Source organism: Mobula birostris, chromosome 16, assembly GCF_030028105.1.
Source record: "Mobula birostris isolate sMobBir1 chromosome 16, sMobBir1.hap1, whole genome shotgun sequence".
Lineage (NCBI taxonomy): Eukaryota > Metazoa > Chordata > Chondrichthyes > Myliobatiformes > Myliobatidae > Mobula > Mobula birostris.
The window spans coordinates 8,079,625-8,097,229 of NC_092385.1; the positions used below are offsets into that span (position 1 = coordinate 8,079,625).

The 17,605-nt window shown below is 43.3% G+C and overlaps 1 protein-coding gene across 1 annotated transcript in view; it reads right to left on the reverse strand.

Annotated features, from left to right (window-relative positions):
- Window positions 1-17,605, reverse strand: part of LOC140210965 (uncharacterized) — a 99,517-nt gene that overhangs the window by 77,750 nt on the left and 4,162 nt on the right. Inside the window, exons 3-4 of the mRNA XM_072280268.1 lie at window positions 3,832-3,892; window positions 1,389-1,676 (exon numbers count right to left, since the gene is read on the reverse strand). Of these exons, the coding sequence (XP_072136369.1) occupies window positions 1,389-1,676; window positions 3,832-3,877 (334 nt within the window). The 5' untranslated portion in view covers window positions 3,878-3,892. The remainder of the gene's footprint in view (window positions 1-1,388; window positions 1,677-3,831; window positions 3,893-17,605) is intronic.

Here is a 17,605-nt window from a genome sequence, read left to right on the forward strand (position 1 = left end):
TCTATTATACATACCCTTTTTGGCTTTTATATTGGCTTTGATTCTCGTTAGTTACGGTTGTGTCATCTTGTGAATACTTCTTCCTCTAATGTACAGATCCTATGTCTTCCAAGTTGCTTCCCAAAATTCCAGCCATTGCTGCTCTGCCATCATACCTGCCAGTGTTCTGTTCCAGTCAGTTTTGACCAGCTTCTCTCTCATGCCTCTGTAATTCCCTTTACTCCACTGTAATACTGATAGGAATGACTTTAGCTCCTCCTCAAATTTCAGAGTAAATTCGATCATATTATGATCACTTACCCTAAGGGTTCTTTTACCTTCAGCTCTCTAATCAATTCCAGTTCATTGCACAACACCCAATCCAGAATAGCTGATCCCTTAGTGGGCTTAACCATGAGTTGCTCTAAAAAGCCATCTCGTAGGCATTCCAGAAATTCCACCTTTTGGAATCCAGCACCAACTTGATTTTCCAAATCAATCTGCATATTAAAATCCCCCATGACTATTGTAACGTTACTCTTTGTGGTGCTAGAAGTTGTAAGTTGTAGACCACATCCTTACTACTGTTCAGGGGTCTGTATATAACTCAAATTAGGTTCTTAGCTCTACCCACAACAAATTACCCCCTCTGCCTACCTGCCTGTTCTTTTGATACAATGTGTATCCTTGGATGTTAAGCTACCAGTTTATAATCTTCTTTCAGCCACAATTCAGTAACACCCACAACATGGCAATCTGTAACTGTGCTACAAGTTCATCTACCTTATTCCATACACTGCGTGCATTCAATTATAACATCTTCAATCCTGTATTCACCCTTTTTGATTTTGTCCATCTTTTACTTTGCAACTCCTCCCATTGACTGCAATTTTGCCTTATCAAAGTCTCTCCTTGATAGGAGACACACTGCACACTGTCTCTGTAAACCAACTACCTCATCATCAGCACTATCAATTCAGTTCCCATCCCCCTGCCAAATTAGTTTAAAGCCTCCTGAACAACTCCAGCAAACCTGCCCGCAAGAATATTGAACCGCCTCTGGTTCAGGTGTACAGATCATACCTTCCCCAGAAGAGATCCCAATGATCCATAAATCTGAACTCCTGCCCCCTGCTCCAGTTCCTTAGTTATGTATTCACCTGCCAAATCATCCAGTTCTTACCCTCACTGGCACATGGCACAGGTAGCAATCCAGAGATTACTACCGTGGAGGTCCTGTTTTTCTGCTTCATAGAAAGAAAGAAAACTATGGATGTATTTAACTTCCCAAATATGCCAGAACAAACTAACAGGATATTGTTCAATTTTTTTGTTTGTTTGTTTTGGAGTATTTTTTTCTGTTACTTACATTTCATTTTAGATATATCCCACCATCACTTGGTCCCTACCTGAAATATTACCATTAACAGTATCGCATTCATTCTGCAGATATTCCAATGCTCCATAATCTATATCAGCTTTATCCAAAATTTGTATGAGCCTTTGAATTGCTGGAAGCTTTTGCCGATTTCTCCACTTACAGAGCATAGAAAATATTTGATACTTCTGATCATTTGTACTGGAAGCAATTTGGTCAACATCAGACTTTAAAAATCCTAGATGTCCTATTGCTAAGTACTTCCAATCGTCTCCTATTTTTCCAGCTAGTTGCATTAGCTGTGCTTCTGTTACAGTATCTGAAATAGAAAGAAGAATAACATTTCTAAAACAGTAATACCAACACAACTTTTCTGATTGTAACCGAATAAGAGAACCTCTAGTGCAAGGGTTCCCAACTTGGGGTCCACGGACCCCTTGCCTATTGGTTCATGGCATAAAAAAAGTTTGGGAACCCCTGCCCTAGAGAAACTCCCAGCATGTTTTACGTTGAAACCTATTGAACACTCTAAGGCCAAGATAGAGTAGATGTGGAGAGAATGTTTTCTAAAGTAAGCACATCTTTGGTACAGCATTGTGGGCTGAAGGGCCTGTAGGTTTTCTATGTTTTCTAGTGTGGGAGTCTAGGACCAGAGGGTACAGCCTCAGAATAAAAGGTGTTCATTTAGAACTGAGATGAGAAGAAATTTCTTTAGTTTGAGGGTGATGGATTGGTAGCATTAATTGTCACAGATGTCTGTAGAGACCAAATGGAAGCCATTTAATTTGGAATTTGATAGGTCCCTGATCAGTAAGTGCACCAAAGGGTACGGGGAAAAGGCAGGAGAATGGGGGTGAAAGGGTTCCAAACAAACAACTGCAGGTTAGTAGGGTGTAACTGAGTGGCGGGGTTGGGGGGCGGGGCCTGTTACCATGCTGTTGGCAGGGTTGGGGGGAGGGGCCTGTTACCATGCTGTTGGCAGGGTTGGGGGGAGGGGCCTGTTACTGGGCTGTTGGCAGGGTTGGGGGGAGGAGCCTGTTACCATGCTGTTGGCAGGGTTGGGGGAGGGGCCTGTTACCATGCTGTTGGCAGGGTTGGGGGGAGGAGCCTGTTACCGTGCTGTTGGCAGGGTTGGGGGGAGGAGCCTGTTACCATGCTGTTGGCAGGGTTGGGGGGAGGGGCCTGTTACCGTGCTGTTGGCAGGGTTGGGGGAGGGGCCTAGTACCACGCTGTTGGCAGTGTTGGGGGGAGGGGCCTGTTACCATGCTGTTGGCAGGGTTGGGGGAGGGGCCTGTTACCATGCTGTTGGCAGGGTTGGGGGGGAGGGGCTTGTTACTGTGCTGTTGGCAGGGTTGGGGGGAGGGGCCTGTTACCGTGCTGTTGGCAGGGTTGGGGGAGGGGCCTGATACCGTGCTGTTGGCAGGGTTGGGGGAGGGGCCTGTTACCATGCTGTATCTCTAAATAAACCAAAATTAAACCAGAAATAACAAGGGGTAATTTACAGTCATCACTTAATGTGCCAGGCTGCACATCTTTGGGATATTTGTGATAGTTTTGCACCAAACTTTTGGTTATATTCATTCCATGTTTGAAAGAAAGTAGTTGAGCTTATTCATTTCAGATAGTTTTCTACTTTTTATATCACTCAACTAGTTTGAACTTCCAGTAAGGTGGCAGTACGTTTGGATGCAGTGGCCTCTAGGGGGCCAACCAAAGGTGTTTTCTTCTTTGTTAAATATCTTTTTAATTATCTCATCACAATACTGGACTCCAAAGACTTCAGGTGCTACTTGTTCATTGGAGGAGCTGGAGGGTTGTCAGAAGAGCAGAACTGGGTGCAGACTGTGTTTCTTGTCTACTACCGGAAGGCAGTGAAGGCATCGGAGTTCATGTGCGAAGCCGCATGCAGTGTAACCGTGGGTGATAGTCTTGGATGTTTCTCTTGCGATTGCAAGACTCTGCTGGACAGTGATATTGTAAGATGCCACAGGACTGTTATCCTTGTTTGGTGGGATGACAGGTGGTGGGGAAGCTGCAAAGTCTTAACTGTAGCGAGGACTAGGCCTCAAGCCACGTGTTTGCCTGCTGCTGCAGCCCAGGAAGAAACACAAGCAGTGGTGTAGCTTAGTTGGGTGCTGCCTTCCAGTGTTTTATCATCAAAATTGCAGGCTAGATTGTAGTGGCTATTGCCTACCGAGAACAACACCATCAGTCTGCAGGACACGTTGCTCAAAGACTTGGGTTTTTTGAATATGTTTTTTTTTGCATGACTATGTTTTTATTTGCTCACTATTTTGATTCATGTGTTGTGTATGTTTTGCACCTTGGCCCCAGAGGAACGGTGTTTCGTTCAGCTATATCCATGTATGGTTGAATGATAATTAAATTTAAATTTGAATTTGATTTGATTTATGTCCATTGATATCCACAATTGAGAGTCATCACATAATGTATTTTTATTCATTCAGCTATACCTGCCCTTTCTTGATTGTTGGTGTCTTGCGAGTTACTTTTCACCATGCTTATGCCTTGAGCCTAGAGAAAAAAAAAGGGGAAATGATAGATAAATCACAATGGAACAATTTGGGAAGCTAATTTGCTGATTTATTGCTTTCTGCATGCAATGATGTTTTCACATGAGACTTTCATAAACGTTAAATTATTAAAGGAACCAAGAAAGCAAAAATTACACTTCTTCTTGTATTTTTTAATGGAATCGCATCTATGAGTTGCCAGAGAAAAACAGTTTTCCCATTACACTACAACTGTGTAGTTTAGGTAGGGAAGGCTGAACTTAATGGCCAAAAATATCATGAACTTAGAACATAGAACATTACATCATAGTACCAGCCTTAAGACTATAAGACATAGGAGCAGAATGAGGCTATTTAGCCCATCGAGTCTGCTCTGCCACTTCATCATGGCTGATCCATTTTCCCTCTCAGCCCCAATCTCCTGCCTTCTCCCCCGTATCCCTTCAAACCCTGACTAAGCAAGAATCTATCAACCTCTGCCTTAAATATACCCAATGACTTGGCCTCCACAGCCACCTATAACAATGAATTCCACAGATGCACCACTCTTTCTGCTAAAGAAATTATTCCTAACCTCCATTCTAAAAGGACACCCCGCTATTCTGAGGCTGTGTCTTCTGGTCTTAGACTCCCCCACCACAGGAAACATTCTGTCCATATCCATTCAATTCAGGTCTTTTAACATTTGATAGGTTTCAATGAGGTCACCCCTCGTCCTTCTGAATTGAAATGAGTAGAGGCCCACAGCCAACAATCACTCCTCATATGACAAGCATTTTAATACTGAAATAATTTTTGTTCATTGTCTTTGAACTCCCTCCAATGTCAGCCCATCCTTTCTTAACTTACTCAATCTAATCCTTCCCACCGACATAACCCTTCATTTGTGTATCATCCCATGTGCCTGTCCAAGAGATTACTAAATGCCTCTAATGTATCTGCCTCTACCACAACCCCTGGCAGGGCGTTCCATGCACACTGAACTCTCTTTTTAAAAAACTTTCCTCTGACTTCTCTGCTTTACTTTCCGCCTTAAATCTAAACCCTTTTGTATTGGCCATTTCCATCCTGGGAAAAAGTCTCTGGCTATGCAATTGATCTATGCCTTTTATCATCCTGTATGCTTCTATCAAGTCACCTCTTTACTCCAAAGAGAGAAGTCCTTGCTCAAATCAAACTACCTTCGTAAGACGTGCTCTCTAGTCCAGGCAGCATCCTGGTAAATCTCTGCACCATCTCTAAACCTTCCACATCCTTCCTACAGTGTGATTAGAACTGAACACAATATTCCAGTGTGATTAGCTGAACCTCACAGCTCTTGAACTCATTTCTTCCAATTAATGAATGCCAACTCACTATTTGCCTTCTTAAGGAGCAGACCATGTTGCTACCTGCTACTCGAAGGCATTGGAGTTGGTGTGTGTAACTGTGGGTGACTAGGTTGGATATTCATCTTGTGATCACAAGACCCTGTTAGATATTGATAATGCATGATGCTGCAGGCCTGTTTCCCTTGTTTGGTGATGAGACAGGTGGTGTGGGAGCTGTATAGCCTCGGTTGTATAGGCCTCAAGCCATCGGCTTGTCTGTTGCTGCAGGCCAGGTGAGGAGACGCCAGAGGCAGTGTAGCAGTTGAGTCTGTGCTTGGTTGGAGGCTGTTTTCTCTTGTCAGTGCTGCCCTCCAGTGTTCGATCGGTGGAATGACAGGCTGCATTGTCAGGAACTGTACCATCAATTTGCAGAACATGTCACTCACAGTCTTGAACTATATATATGTGTTTATCTTTGTGATTATGGGTTTTTTTACTCACTATTTTCAATGTGCTGAGTATGTTTTGCCCCTTGGCCCCAGAGGAACACTGTTTCGTTTGGCTGTATCCATGTGTGGTTGAATGATAATTAAACTTGTTATGATTTGATTTTGATTTTTTAATAACCCTATCAACTTGCATGGCAACTTTGAGGGATCTATGAACATGGACCCCAAGATCCCTCTGTTCCTCCACTCTGCTAAGAAACCTGACATTAACCCTGCATTGTGCCTTCAAATTCAACCTTCCAAAATGAATCACTTCACACTTCTCCAGGTTGATCTCCATCTGCCACTTCTCAGCCCAGTTCTGCATCCAGTCAATGTCCCACTGCAAACAAAAATAACCCTCCACACTACCCACAACTCCAAAAACCTTTGTCTCATCTGCAAACTTACTAACACACCCTTACATTTCCAGATCAAAGTCATTTATAAAAATCTCAAAGAGCGGGGTCCCGATTTCCAGGCAAAAGGACATTACATCTATTATCACCCTCTGCCTTCTATGGGCAAGCCAATTTTGTATCCACACACCCAGGTTTCCCTGGATCCCATGCCTCCTGACTTCCTGAATCAGCCTACCATGGGGAATCATCAAATACCTTACTTAAATCCATATACACCACATCCATTACTCTACCTTCGTTGATGTGCTTTGTCACATCCTCAAATAATTCAATTGGGCTTGAGAAGCATAACCTACCTGCCCCTCACAAAACCATTTCTGATCAAACTATGTATAAATCCTGTCTCTAAGATTCTTTCCCAACATACAGTAGCTTTTGTACAGCACTGTACCTACATATTTATCATTGGCATTCAGGCTGTGCTTAGCCAGTCATGACCAAAGAGTACAGCAGTGGGTTAAGCACCCCACTGAGATGCAGCTGTGTTGACAGTCAGCTAGAAATTATTACCCATCTGCACTAACTGTGGTCTTTCAACAAGCAAGATGAAGATCCAGTTGCAGGGAGTAGTACAAAGGCCTAGGCAAATGTGCTGAACACCGAGCTACAGTACTGTGCAAAAGTCTTAGGCACTCCAGTTATATGTATGTGGCCAAGACTTTTGCACTGTACTGTAGTAATTTTATGCATTGAACTGTACTGCTGCTGCAAAAAAAATATCATGACATATCAGAGTGATGATAACCTGATTCTGACACGGATCTCTATTCTGGACTGAAAGTGGGAAGGGGACAAGGAGAGGGGGATCATGGTTGGGAAAAGGGAGTGGGAAGCACTGGAGTGACATTCTGTAATGATCTATAAAACCAATTGTTTGGAATCAAATGATCAATAAATCAGTTGCTTGGAATCAAATGACCTTGCTTGGTGTCACAGGGCTAAGTGTGTCTGCACTGGCACCACCCCTCTGCCCTGCCCCTGGCACTCTTCCTCTGCCACCGGTCCCACATCCCTCCTGTGGCGCTCCATCCTCCCCATTCACAACATCGTTTGCTCCCACCAGACTTACAAACTTATACACTGCTCCACATTGACAAATACAGTTCCGTGCAAAAGTCTTAAGCACCGTGGCTACATGTGCCTAAGACTTTTGGACAGTACTGTAAAATTGATGAAGAGTAGTCTGATGTCTGTTTTGCTGTTGTGCAGGTCCTTCAAAGCTGAGTGGAGAGCCAGTGAGATTGCATCCACTGTTGACCTGTTGTGGCGGTAGGCAAACTGCAGCGGGTCCCAGTGCTGAATCAGACAGGAGTTAATACTAGCCACAACCAACCTCTCAAAGCACTTCATTACGGTAAGGTGAGTGCTATTGAGTTACTGAGGCAGCTCACCCTTCTCTTCTTGAGCACTGGAAGGATTGCTGCCTTTTGAAGCAGGTGGGCACCTCAGAACACAACAGAGGTCAAATACATCCTTGAACACTCCAGCCAGCTAGTCACACGGGTTTTCAGTACCCTGCCAGTTACACCATCAGGGCCTGGTGATCTGTGAGGATTCACCCTCCTGAAGGGTGTTCGGACATCGACCTCTAAGACAGAGATCACAGGGTCATTGGGATGCTATCGGTGTAGTGTAGCACATTTGCAGGGAGAACTGGGTCATTATCACCAAGAATATGATGCCAAGCCTGAGTGACACAACAAAATAACCAACCAGCACAACCGAAAAGATTCCCAGTCAGCTGCCAACCGCAGTTGACGAGCTCCTCTGTGCAAACAACAAAACTACAACAATACAGATGCTTGACCACACAACCTACATCCTTATAACTTTTCACCTTATTCTACCTGCACTGCACTTTCTCTGCAGCTGTTGCATTTTATTCTGCATTGTTATTGTTTTACTTTGTACTACCTCAAAAAATTGTTGCAATGATTTGATCTGTATGAACAATATGCAAGACAAGTTTTTCACTGTACATGTGACAATTAAAGCCACATATTCCAATGTACCGAGGTACAATGAAAAAGAAATGTTTTACGTGCCAACATTTAATCACATTAGTACATTGTGGTAGTACAAGGTAATACAATAACAGAATACACAATAAAGTGTTACTGTTACAGAGAAAGTTCAGTGCAGGAAGACAATAAGGTGCAAGGTGACATCCAGGAATATCAACAAAAACAGAAATCAACTACAATCGCATGGTCATCATTATTTTACCCTCACTGGCCTTCAGCGGGGTATTTTTGGAGAACAAGATGCTCTGCATCACCTTTCGGACCCTCATCACTCATCTACAGGCCCTGGTCCTTAGCCTGGTGCTGCCATAGCAACCAATCCCGACCACCTTCCCGACGGAGCCGCAACTCACCAGACTCCTCGTCCTTTTTGTCAAACTTCTTCAACATCTTTCTGAGCCCCAGTGTTAAACTCTCTGAAAAGATAAAGTGGCTGCAAGAAATTTTCCCTGACTCCCCGTAAGTCCACTGCTCCGTCTTCCGGTGACTGCACTTTTACTTCCTGCCAACCAGTCACACCGACACGTCACTGATCCCGCGCTCACGCACACTGCACATGCTTAGCACTTGGGGCGCACGGAAACAAGATTCGCAAATTGCGAAAGCGTGTTGCTGCTGGATCCGGAGTCTGTGCATGCGTTGGAATCCCAGACTCGTGTGCAGTCTGGTCTTAATTCTGAGCATGCGCCAACTGCAGCAGTGGGAATTTGTAGCTTCAGAAGTAAAAAGTTCAAAAAGTAAGATTATTTATCAGTAAATATATGTCACAATATACAATCCTGATATTTATTTTCCTGCGGGCATGCTTAGTAAATCTATAGACTAGTAACTATAACAGGATCAATGAAAGATCAACCAGAGTGCTTAAGACAAATTATTCATAAAGAAAAACTCCAAGAACAGTTGTGGTACCTAGTTTGCTAGGTTTTAAAATACCATAGGGTTCAACAGGAATTGTTTTTGCGTAAGACTGTACGTACTGGGTGTGTGATGAAAAAAGCACAACAGTGCCTCTTTTACCTTAGACAGCTGAAGAAGTTCAGCGTGAGTCCCCAAATCCTCTGTACTTCCTACAGGGGCACCAACGAGAGCATCCTGACTGGCTGTATCATTGCCCGGTATGGGAACTGTACTACCCTCAATCACAGGGCGCTGCAGAGAGTGGTGTGGACAGCCTAGTGCTTCTGTGGATGTGAACTTCCCACTACTCAGGATATTTACAGCAGCAGTATTAAAAAGGGCCCAGAGGATCATCTGGGACTACAGCCACCCCAACCACAAACTGTTCAGCTGCTACCATCTGGCAAATGGTACCTCAGCATTATGGCCAGGACCAACAGTCTCCGGGACAACTTCTTTCACCAGGCCATCGCATTTATCAATACACACTGATCTGACTGCATATCTGACTGTACATGCATTATACAAAACAATTGTGTATACAATCTTAGTGTTTGGGCAATATCCTCCCATATTTCCCTCCCTTATCACTTGTACATTGCAACAGAGACACAACAGAAAGAATTTTACTCCCATGGATGTAAGAAATAAAATAAATACAAATACAAAGACTCTGCACCTTACATTCTAATACCAGGAAAAGTTCAAGCACAAAAAGCACTCAGCAGGTCAGGCAGCATCTGCAGAGGGATTTTCCCTCCATAGATGCTGCCTGACCTGCTGCATTCCTCCAGCATAGTTTTAACTCATGCATTTATTTATTGATTGATTGATTAACTGATACAGCATGGTTACAGGCCCTTCTAGCCCAATGAGCTCGAGCTCACGCTGCCCAATTACACCCTTGTGACAAATTAACTATTAACCCTAACTCTCTTTGGACTCTGGGAAGTAACTGGAGCACCTGGACGAAACCCACACAGTCACGGGGAGAATTTACAAATTCCTTATAGACAGCCGTGGGATTCTGTGTGTTGATCCAGATTTCTAGCATCTTTAGTATCAGGAAAAGTTGAAAAGTGGGATAAATGTGACCATTAATGAGAGCGCAAAAAACCCAAAGAAAAAAAGGCCATGCTAGAACCTTGAAACATAGAAAAGAAAGAGTTTTTGTAAACCTAGAAGAAAATTGGAAGGCTAGAAATACCCAGCAGATCAGGCAGTCTGTAGAGAGAGAAAATCTGCATTAATGTACAGGTGGACGATTTTAAAACAGAACTGGCAAATTCAGAGAGAGTTGGGAAAGCTAGAGACACAAGAGACTGTAGATACTGGAATCCAGGTTCAACAGTCTGCTGGAGAAACTCATCTGTGAGGAGGAATTGAATTAAAACAAAGAACTTAGAGGATAATACAGGAACAGACCCTTTTGCACACAATATTGTGCTAAAGCAGCTAAAAAGCAAATCTAAAGCACCTAGACACCAATCTCTCCTACCTACATAATATCCATATCCCTCCATCTTCATCATATTCATGTGCTTATCTAAGCGTTTCTTAAAAACCTCTAATGTATTTGCATCTACCACCAAGGCAGCGCATTCCAGGTATCCACCACCCTCTGAATAAAATTCTCACCCCTCACATCCTCCTTGAACATGCCCCCTCTCACCTTCAATGCACGTCCTCTGGTATCAGACATTTCAACCTTGGGAAATAGTGTCACGGACCCGATTGTTTATTCCCTATCTTGCTCCTAATTTCCGTTGATTGTGCCACGGTTCCGACTGTTAAATTTCCCAATTGCTTCTAATTCGCTTTGATGACAGCACACCTGGTTTCCATCAAGAACTGCAGTATAAGAACCCCGGCGTCACAACCACTAGTCGCCAGTTCATTGATCTTTTTTCCTGTGAGTAAACTACGTTTCCTGACCGCTTAGAACCGTTTGTTCTAAGTTTAGCTCCAGTTTCAAAGTTTACCCATGAGACTCCGTTTCTCTTGAGTCAAGGCTCCGTGTCAAGGCTCCATATCAGGGCTCCGTGTCAAGATCCCTCCTGCTTGCTGTTCAGCGTTTACACCCGTGTAAACATCCAGACTCAATCTCCGCGCCTGTGTCGTGCACTTGGGTTCGCTTCCTTCGCTCCTTATAACAAACAGATACTCTCTATCCACTCTATCTATGCCTCTCATAATCTTATAAACCTCCATCAGATCTCTCCTCAGCTTTCGCCACTCCAAAGAAAACAACCCAAGATAATCCAGCCTGAGGGCACATGCCCTCTAAACCAGGCAGCATCCTGGTAAAGCTCTTCTGCACCCTCTCCAAAGCCTCACCATCCTTCCTATAGTTGGGTGACCAGAACTGTATACAATGCTCCAGATGTGGCCAAACCAGAACAGTTGACATTTCAGGTCAAAGCTCTGCATCAGGACCTCTCAACCTGCTGAGTTCCTTTAGCACATTGCTTGTAGCCAATAGGAAAGATAATTGTGTCTTTCACATTTTAACAAATTTACTTTCTATTTTTTTCTCTCTCTCGCTTCCCTCATTCACAGAGTAATTGTTCCATTCCAAATGCATTGCATGACTTGTCAACTATAACAGACATTCCACCCTAACCCCTTTGGGACTTCTGAACACCTGGATAACAGATTATCAGACTTTTAATCTACTTTCTTTCTTTAGGAATATTCACCTTCTATTTTACCACACATTACCATTCATTTCTCAGACAGCAGTCCATTTAAACTTTTCTTAACATTACTACAGCAAAGTGACCTGGGTTCAGTTCCACCACTGTCTGTAAGAGTTTTCTACGTTCTCCTTGGAACCACATGATTTCCTCCGCGTGCTCTAGTTTCCTCCAAAGATGGATGGGTTAGTGGGTTAATTGGTCACTAATGTGCAAAAGGCAACAAACTGTGCAAATACAAGGGAGAAAGAAACAATAATAATAACAATTACTAAATAAGCAATAAATATCAAGAACATGAGATGAAAAGACCTTGGAAGTGAGTCCATTAGTTGTGGGAATATTTCAGTGATGGGGCAGGTGAAGTTGAGTGAAGTTATCCCCTCTGGTTCAAGAGCCTGATGGTTGAAAGGTAATAACTGTTCCTGAACCTGGTGGTGTGAGTCTTGAGGCTCCTGTACCACCTTTCTGATGGCAGCAGTGAGAAGAGTGCATGTCCTGTGTGAATGGGGATCCTTGATGATAGGTGCTGCTTTCCCACAACAGTGTCATCTTTAACTTCATGCCTTTTGGAAATCAGGTCATCTTTCACTCACTTAGCTATTCACAGTAACAGAAATTTTGACCAGGGGTGCTCAAACTTTTGCATGCCACTGTATATGGTAAATTTATTAAATATACCTAATGACTTGCTCTCCGCAGCTGCCGTGGCAATGAATTCCACGGACTCACCACTCTCTGCCTAAAGAAATCTCTCATCTCTGTTCTGCAACAGGTCAACAGCAGATGCCATCTCTCTGGCCCTACGTTCCTCCTTAGAACACCTGGAGAATAAAGGCGCATACGTAAGGCTCCTTTTCATTGACTACAGCTCTGCCTTTAATACCATCATTCCAAATAAACTGATTCCTAAGCTCTGGAACCTGGGCCTTAGCACTCAGATCTGCAGCTGGATCTTCAACTTCCTCACAGACAGGACCCAGGCTGTAAAAATAGGGGATAAGTTCTCCTCCACAATCACTCTGAGCACCGGTGCCCCACAAGGTTGTGTACTCAGTCCCCTGCTGTACTCACTGTACACCCATGATTGTGTAGCCAAGTTTCCATCAAACTCAATATATAAGTTTGCTGATGACACCACAATTGTAGGCCGTACCTCGGGTAATGATGAGTTTGAGTACAGAGAGGAAATTAAGAACCTGCTGGCATGGTGTGAAGACAATAACCTATCCCTCAACGTCAGCAAGACAAAGGAATTGGTTGTTGACTTCAGAAGGAGTAGCGGACCGCACGACCCAATTTACATCGGTGGTGCGCAAGTGGAACAGGTCAAAAGCTTTAAGTTCCTCGGGGTCAATGTCACAAATGACCTGACTTGGTCCAACCAAGCAGAGTTCACTGCCAAGAAGGCCCACCAGCGCCTTTACTTCCTGAGAAAACTGAAGAAATTTGGCCTGTCCCCTAAAACCCTCACTAATTTTTATAGATGCACCGTAGAAAGCATTCTTCTAGGGTGCATCACAACCTGGTATGGAAGGTGTCCTGTCTAACACCGAAAGAAACTGCAGAAGATCGTGAACACAGCGCAGCACATCACACAAACCAATCTTCCGTCCTTGGACTCACTTTACACCGCACGCTGTCGGAGCTGTGCTGCCAGGATAATTAAGGACATGACCCACCCAGCCAACACAATTTTCGTCCCTCTTCCCTCCGGGAGGAGGTTCAGGAGCTTGAAGATTCGTACGGCCAGATTTGGGAATAGCTTCTTTCCAACTGTGATAAGACTGCTGAACGGATCCTGACCCGGATCTGGGACGTACCCTCCAAATATCCGGGCCTGCCTCTCGGTTTTTTTGCACTACCTTACTTTGCATTTTTCTATTTTCTATTTATGATTTATAATTTAAATTTTTAATATTTACTCATTTTTATTTTTAATATTTAATATTTGTAATCCAGGGAGCAGGAAGCGCAGAATCAAATATCACTGTGATGATTGTACATTCTAGTATCAATTGTTTGGCGACAATAAAATATAAAGTATAAATGGACATCCCTCTATTCCAAGGCTGTGTCCTCCCATCTTAGACTCCCCCACCATAGGAAACATTCTCTTCACATCCACTCTACTGAGGCCTGTCAACATTTAATAGGTTTTAATGAAATTCCGCCCTCATTCTTCTGAATTCCAGTGAGTACAAGCCCAGAACCATCAAATGCTCCTCATATGATAAACTTTTTCAATTCCAAAATCATTTTCATTCCAATAGAGACAGTTCCTAGAATTTGTAATGCTTCTCAGATCTTTCCTTTTATACAGATAAGCGAATTTGCACAGTTTGTTTAGCTTCCAGTTCTTGATGTTTACAGTTACCGTCTATAGATTTGCTAAGTATGGCTGCAGAAAAAGTATCTCAGGATTTATGTGGTGACATGTATGTACTCTGATAATAAATTTTACTTTGAACTTTAAGCTTCATACTGTTCATTATCCCATTACTCATTTTGAACTTCCATGGACATCGGACCAACCTTTTTCTCCGTGACCCTTCGAAGCTCAGAGTTCATTGCTCCTGGATAGCCTCTCATATAAATTGAATATTAGTTTTCATTCTTTCCTTTCTCAAGTTCTTGTAGTGAACTATCCTGACATCAGTGTAGTCAAGGTTTTTGTTTTATCTATTGAAATACAGCATGGAATAGGCCATCCCAACCCCCGATTTAGTCCTAGTCTAATCATGGGACGATTTACTTATTAGCCTATCAACCAGTACATCTTGGGACTGTGGAAGGAAGCCCACGCAGTCACAGGGAAAATGGTCAAACTCCTTACAGGATTTGAACCCGGGTCAATTGCTACTGTAAAACGTTGTGTTAACCACTGCACTACCATGATTGAGACAGCATTAATCAGGCTCTTTAAGCAACTTCCTCAAACCAATGCAATCCTCCTGCAAGCTATCCAGGCTGTTTCAAATCACCTATCAGGTCTAGAAAAAGCAGACATTTAGTCAACACCACCCTTATCGAAGACCCACGTAATCCTGTTCCCCATAGGAGGAACTTGTTTGAAGTGGCTTCTCTACATCCACCTTCCCAATTCTGTGATACTGACTAACCATAGAAATAACTCCTCCAACATGAGTCATTTGAAAAATCTCATGTCTTTTTATTAAAACCGTTAACAAGAAGATAACCCAGTTTAATTCACTCTCACGGACCATCTGTACATTTGAGACCATAAGACATAGGAGCCAAATTATGCCGTTTAGCCCATGAGTTCAGGTATAGCCAAGTGAGATTTCTTTTGCTTAAATGCACAAAAGTTGTCAAAAAAAATGTCTAGCGCACGGGTTCCAGTCTTTTAATCTACCGCGACCTATGTCATTAAGCAAAGGGTCTGCCGACCCCAGGTTGGGACCCCCTGATCTCGGGAGATCAAGAAAGGAAATTAGAGGTGGTAAAAATATTGTCCTGGTGAGACTGAAAGAGATTTAGACCATAAGACCATAAGGCAAAGGAGCAGAAGTAGGCCATTCGGCCCATCGAGTCTGCTCCGCCATTTTATCATGAGCTGAACCATTCTCCTATTTAGTCCCACTCCCTCACCTTCTCACCATAACCTTTGATGCCTTGGCTACTCAGATACCTATCAATCTCTGCCTTAAATACACCCAATGACTTGGCCTCCACTGCTGCCCGTAGCAACAAATTCCATAGATTCACCACCCTCTAGCTAAAAAAATTCTTCGCATTTCTGTTCTGAATGGGCACCCTTCAATCCTTAAGTCATGCCCTCTCGTACTAGACTCCCCCATCATGGGAAACAACTTTGCCACATCCACTCTGTCCATGCCTTTCAAAATTCAAAATGTTTCTATGAGGTCTCCCCTCATTCTTCTAAATTCCAAGGAATACAGTCCCAGAGCGGACAAACGTTCCTCATATATTAACCCTCTCATTCCCAGAATCATTCTAGTGAATCTTCTCTGTACCCTCTCCAACGTCAGCACATCCTTTCTTAAATAAGGAGACCAAAACTGCCCACAGTAGTCCAAGTGAGGTCTCACCAGCGCCTTATAGAGCCTCAACATCACATCCCTGCTCCTATACTCTATTCCTCTAGAAATGAATGCCAACATTGCATTCACCTTCTTCACTACTGACTCAACCTGGAGGTTAACTTTAAGGGCATCCTGTACGAGGACTCCCAAGTCCCGTTGCATCTCAGAACTTTGAATTCTTTCCCCATTTAAATAATAGTCTGCCCGTTTATTTTTTCTGCCAAAGTGCATAACCATACACTTTCCAACATTGTACTTCATTTGCCACTTCTCTGCCCATTCTTCCAATCTATCCAAATCTCTCTGCAGACTCTCCGTTTCCTCAGCACTACCTATCTCCACCTATCTTCGTATCGTCAGCAAACTTAGTCACAAAGCCATCTATTCCATAATCCAAATCGTTGATGTACAACATAAAAAGAAGTGGCCCCAACACGGACCCCTGTGTAACACCACTGGTAACCGGCAGCCAACCAGAATAGGATCCCTTTATTCCCACTATCTGTTTCCTACCAATCAGCCAACGCTCTATCCACGTATGTAACTTTCCCGTAATTCCATGGGCTCTTATCTTGTTAAGTAGCATCATGTGTGGCACCTTGTCAAAGGCCTTCTGAAAATCCAAGTATACAACATCCACTGCATCTCCCTTGTCTAGCCTACTGGTAATTTCCTCAAAAAATTGTAATAGGTTTGTCAGGCAGGATTTTCCTTTAAGGAATCCATGCTGAGTTCTGCCTATCTTGTCATATGACTCCAGGTACTCTGTGACCTCATCCTTGACAATCGACTCCAACAACTTCCCAACCACCGACGTCAAGCTAACAAGTCTATAATCTCCTTTTTGCTTCCTTGCCCCCTTCTTAAATAGCGGAGTGACATTTGCAATCTGCCAGTCTTCCGGAACCATGCCAGAATCTATCGACTTTTGAAAGATCATCGCTAATGCCTCCGCAATCTCCACAGCTACTTCCTTCAGAACATGAAGGTGCATTCTATCTGGTCCAGGAGAGTTATCTACCTTTAGACTATTCAGCTTCCTGAGTACTTTCTCTGTCGTAATTGTGACTGCGCACACTTCTCTTCCCTGCCACCCTTGAGTGTCCGGTATACTGCTGATGTCTTCCTCAGTGAAGACTGATGCAAAATACTCGTTCAGTTCCTCTGCCATCTCCTTATCTCCCATTACAATTTCTCCAGCATCATTTTCTATCGGTCCTATATCTACTCTCACCTGTCCTTTACTCTTTATATACTTGAAAAAGCTTTTAGTATCCTCTTTGATATTATTAGCTAGTTTCCTTTCATAGTTAATCTTTTCTCTCAATGACCTGCTTGGTTTCCTTTTGTAAGGTTTTAAAAACTTCCCAATCCTCTGTCTTCCCACTAATTTTTGCTTCCTTGTATGTCGTCTCGTTTGCTTTAACTTTGGCTTTGACTTCTCTTGTCAACCACGGCTGCATCCTTTTCCACTCGAAAATTTCTTCTTCTTTGGAATATACCTGTCTTGCACCTTCCTCATTTCTCGCATAAACTCCAGCCACTGCTGCTCTGCTGTCCTTCCCGCCAGTGTCCCTTTCCAGTCAACTTTGGCCAGTTCCTCTCTCATGCCACTGTAATTTCCTTTACTCCACTGAAATACTGACACATCAGATTTCGGCTTCTCTTTTTCTAATTTCACAGTGAACTCAATCATGTTATGATCACTGTCTCCTAAGGGTTCCTTCACCTCAATCTCTCTAATCATCTCCGGTTCATTACACAATACCCAATCCAGTACAGCCGATCCCCTAGTGGGCTCAACAAC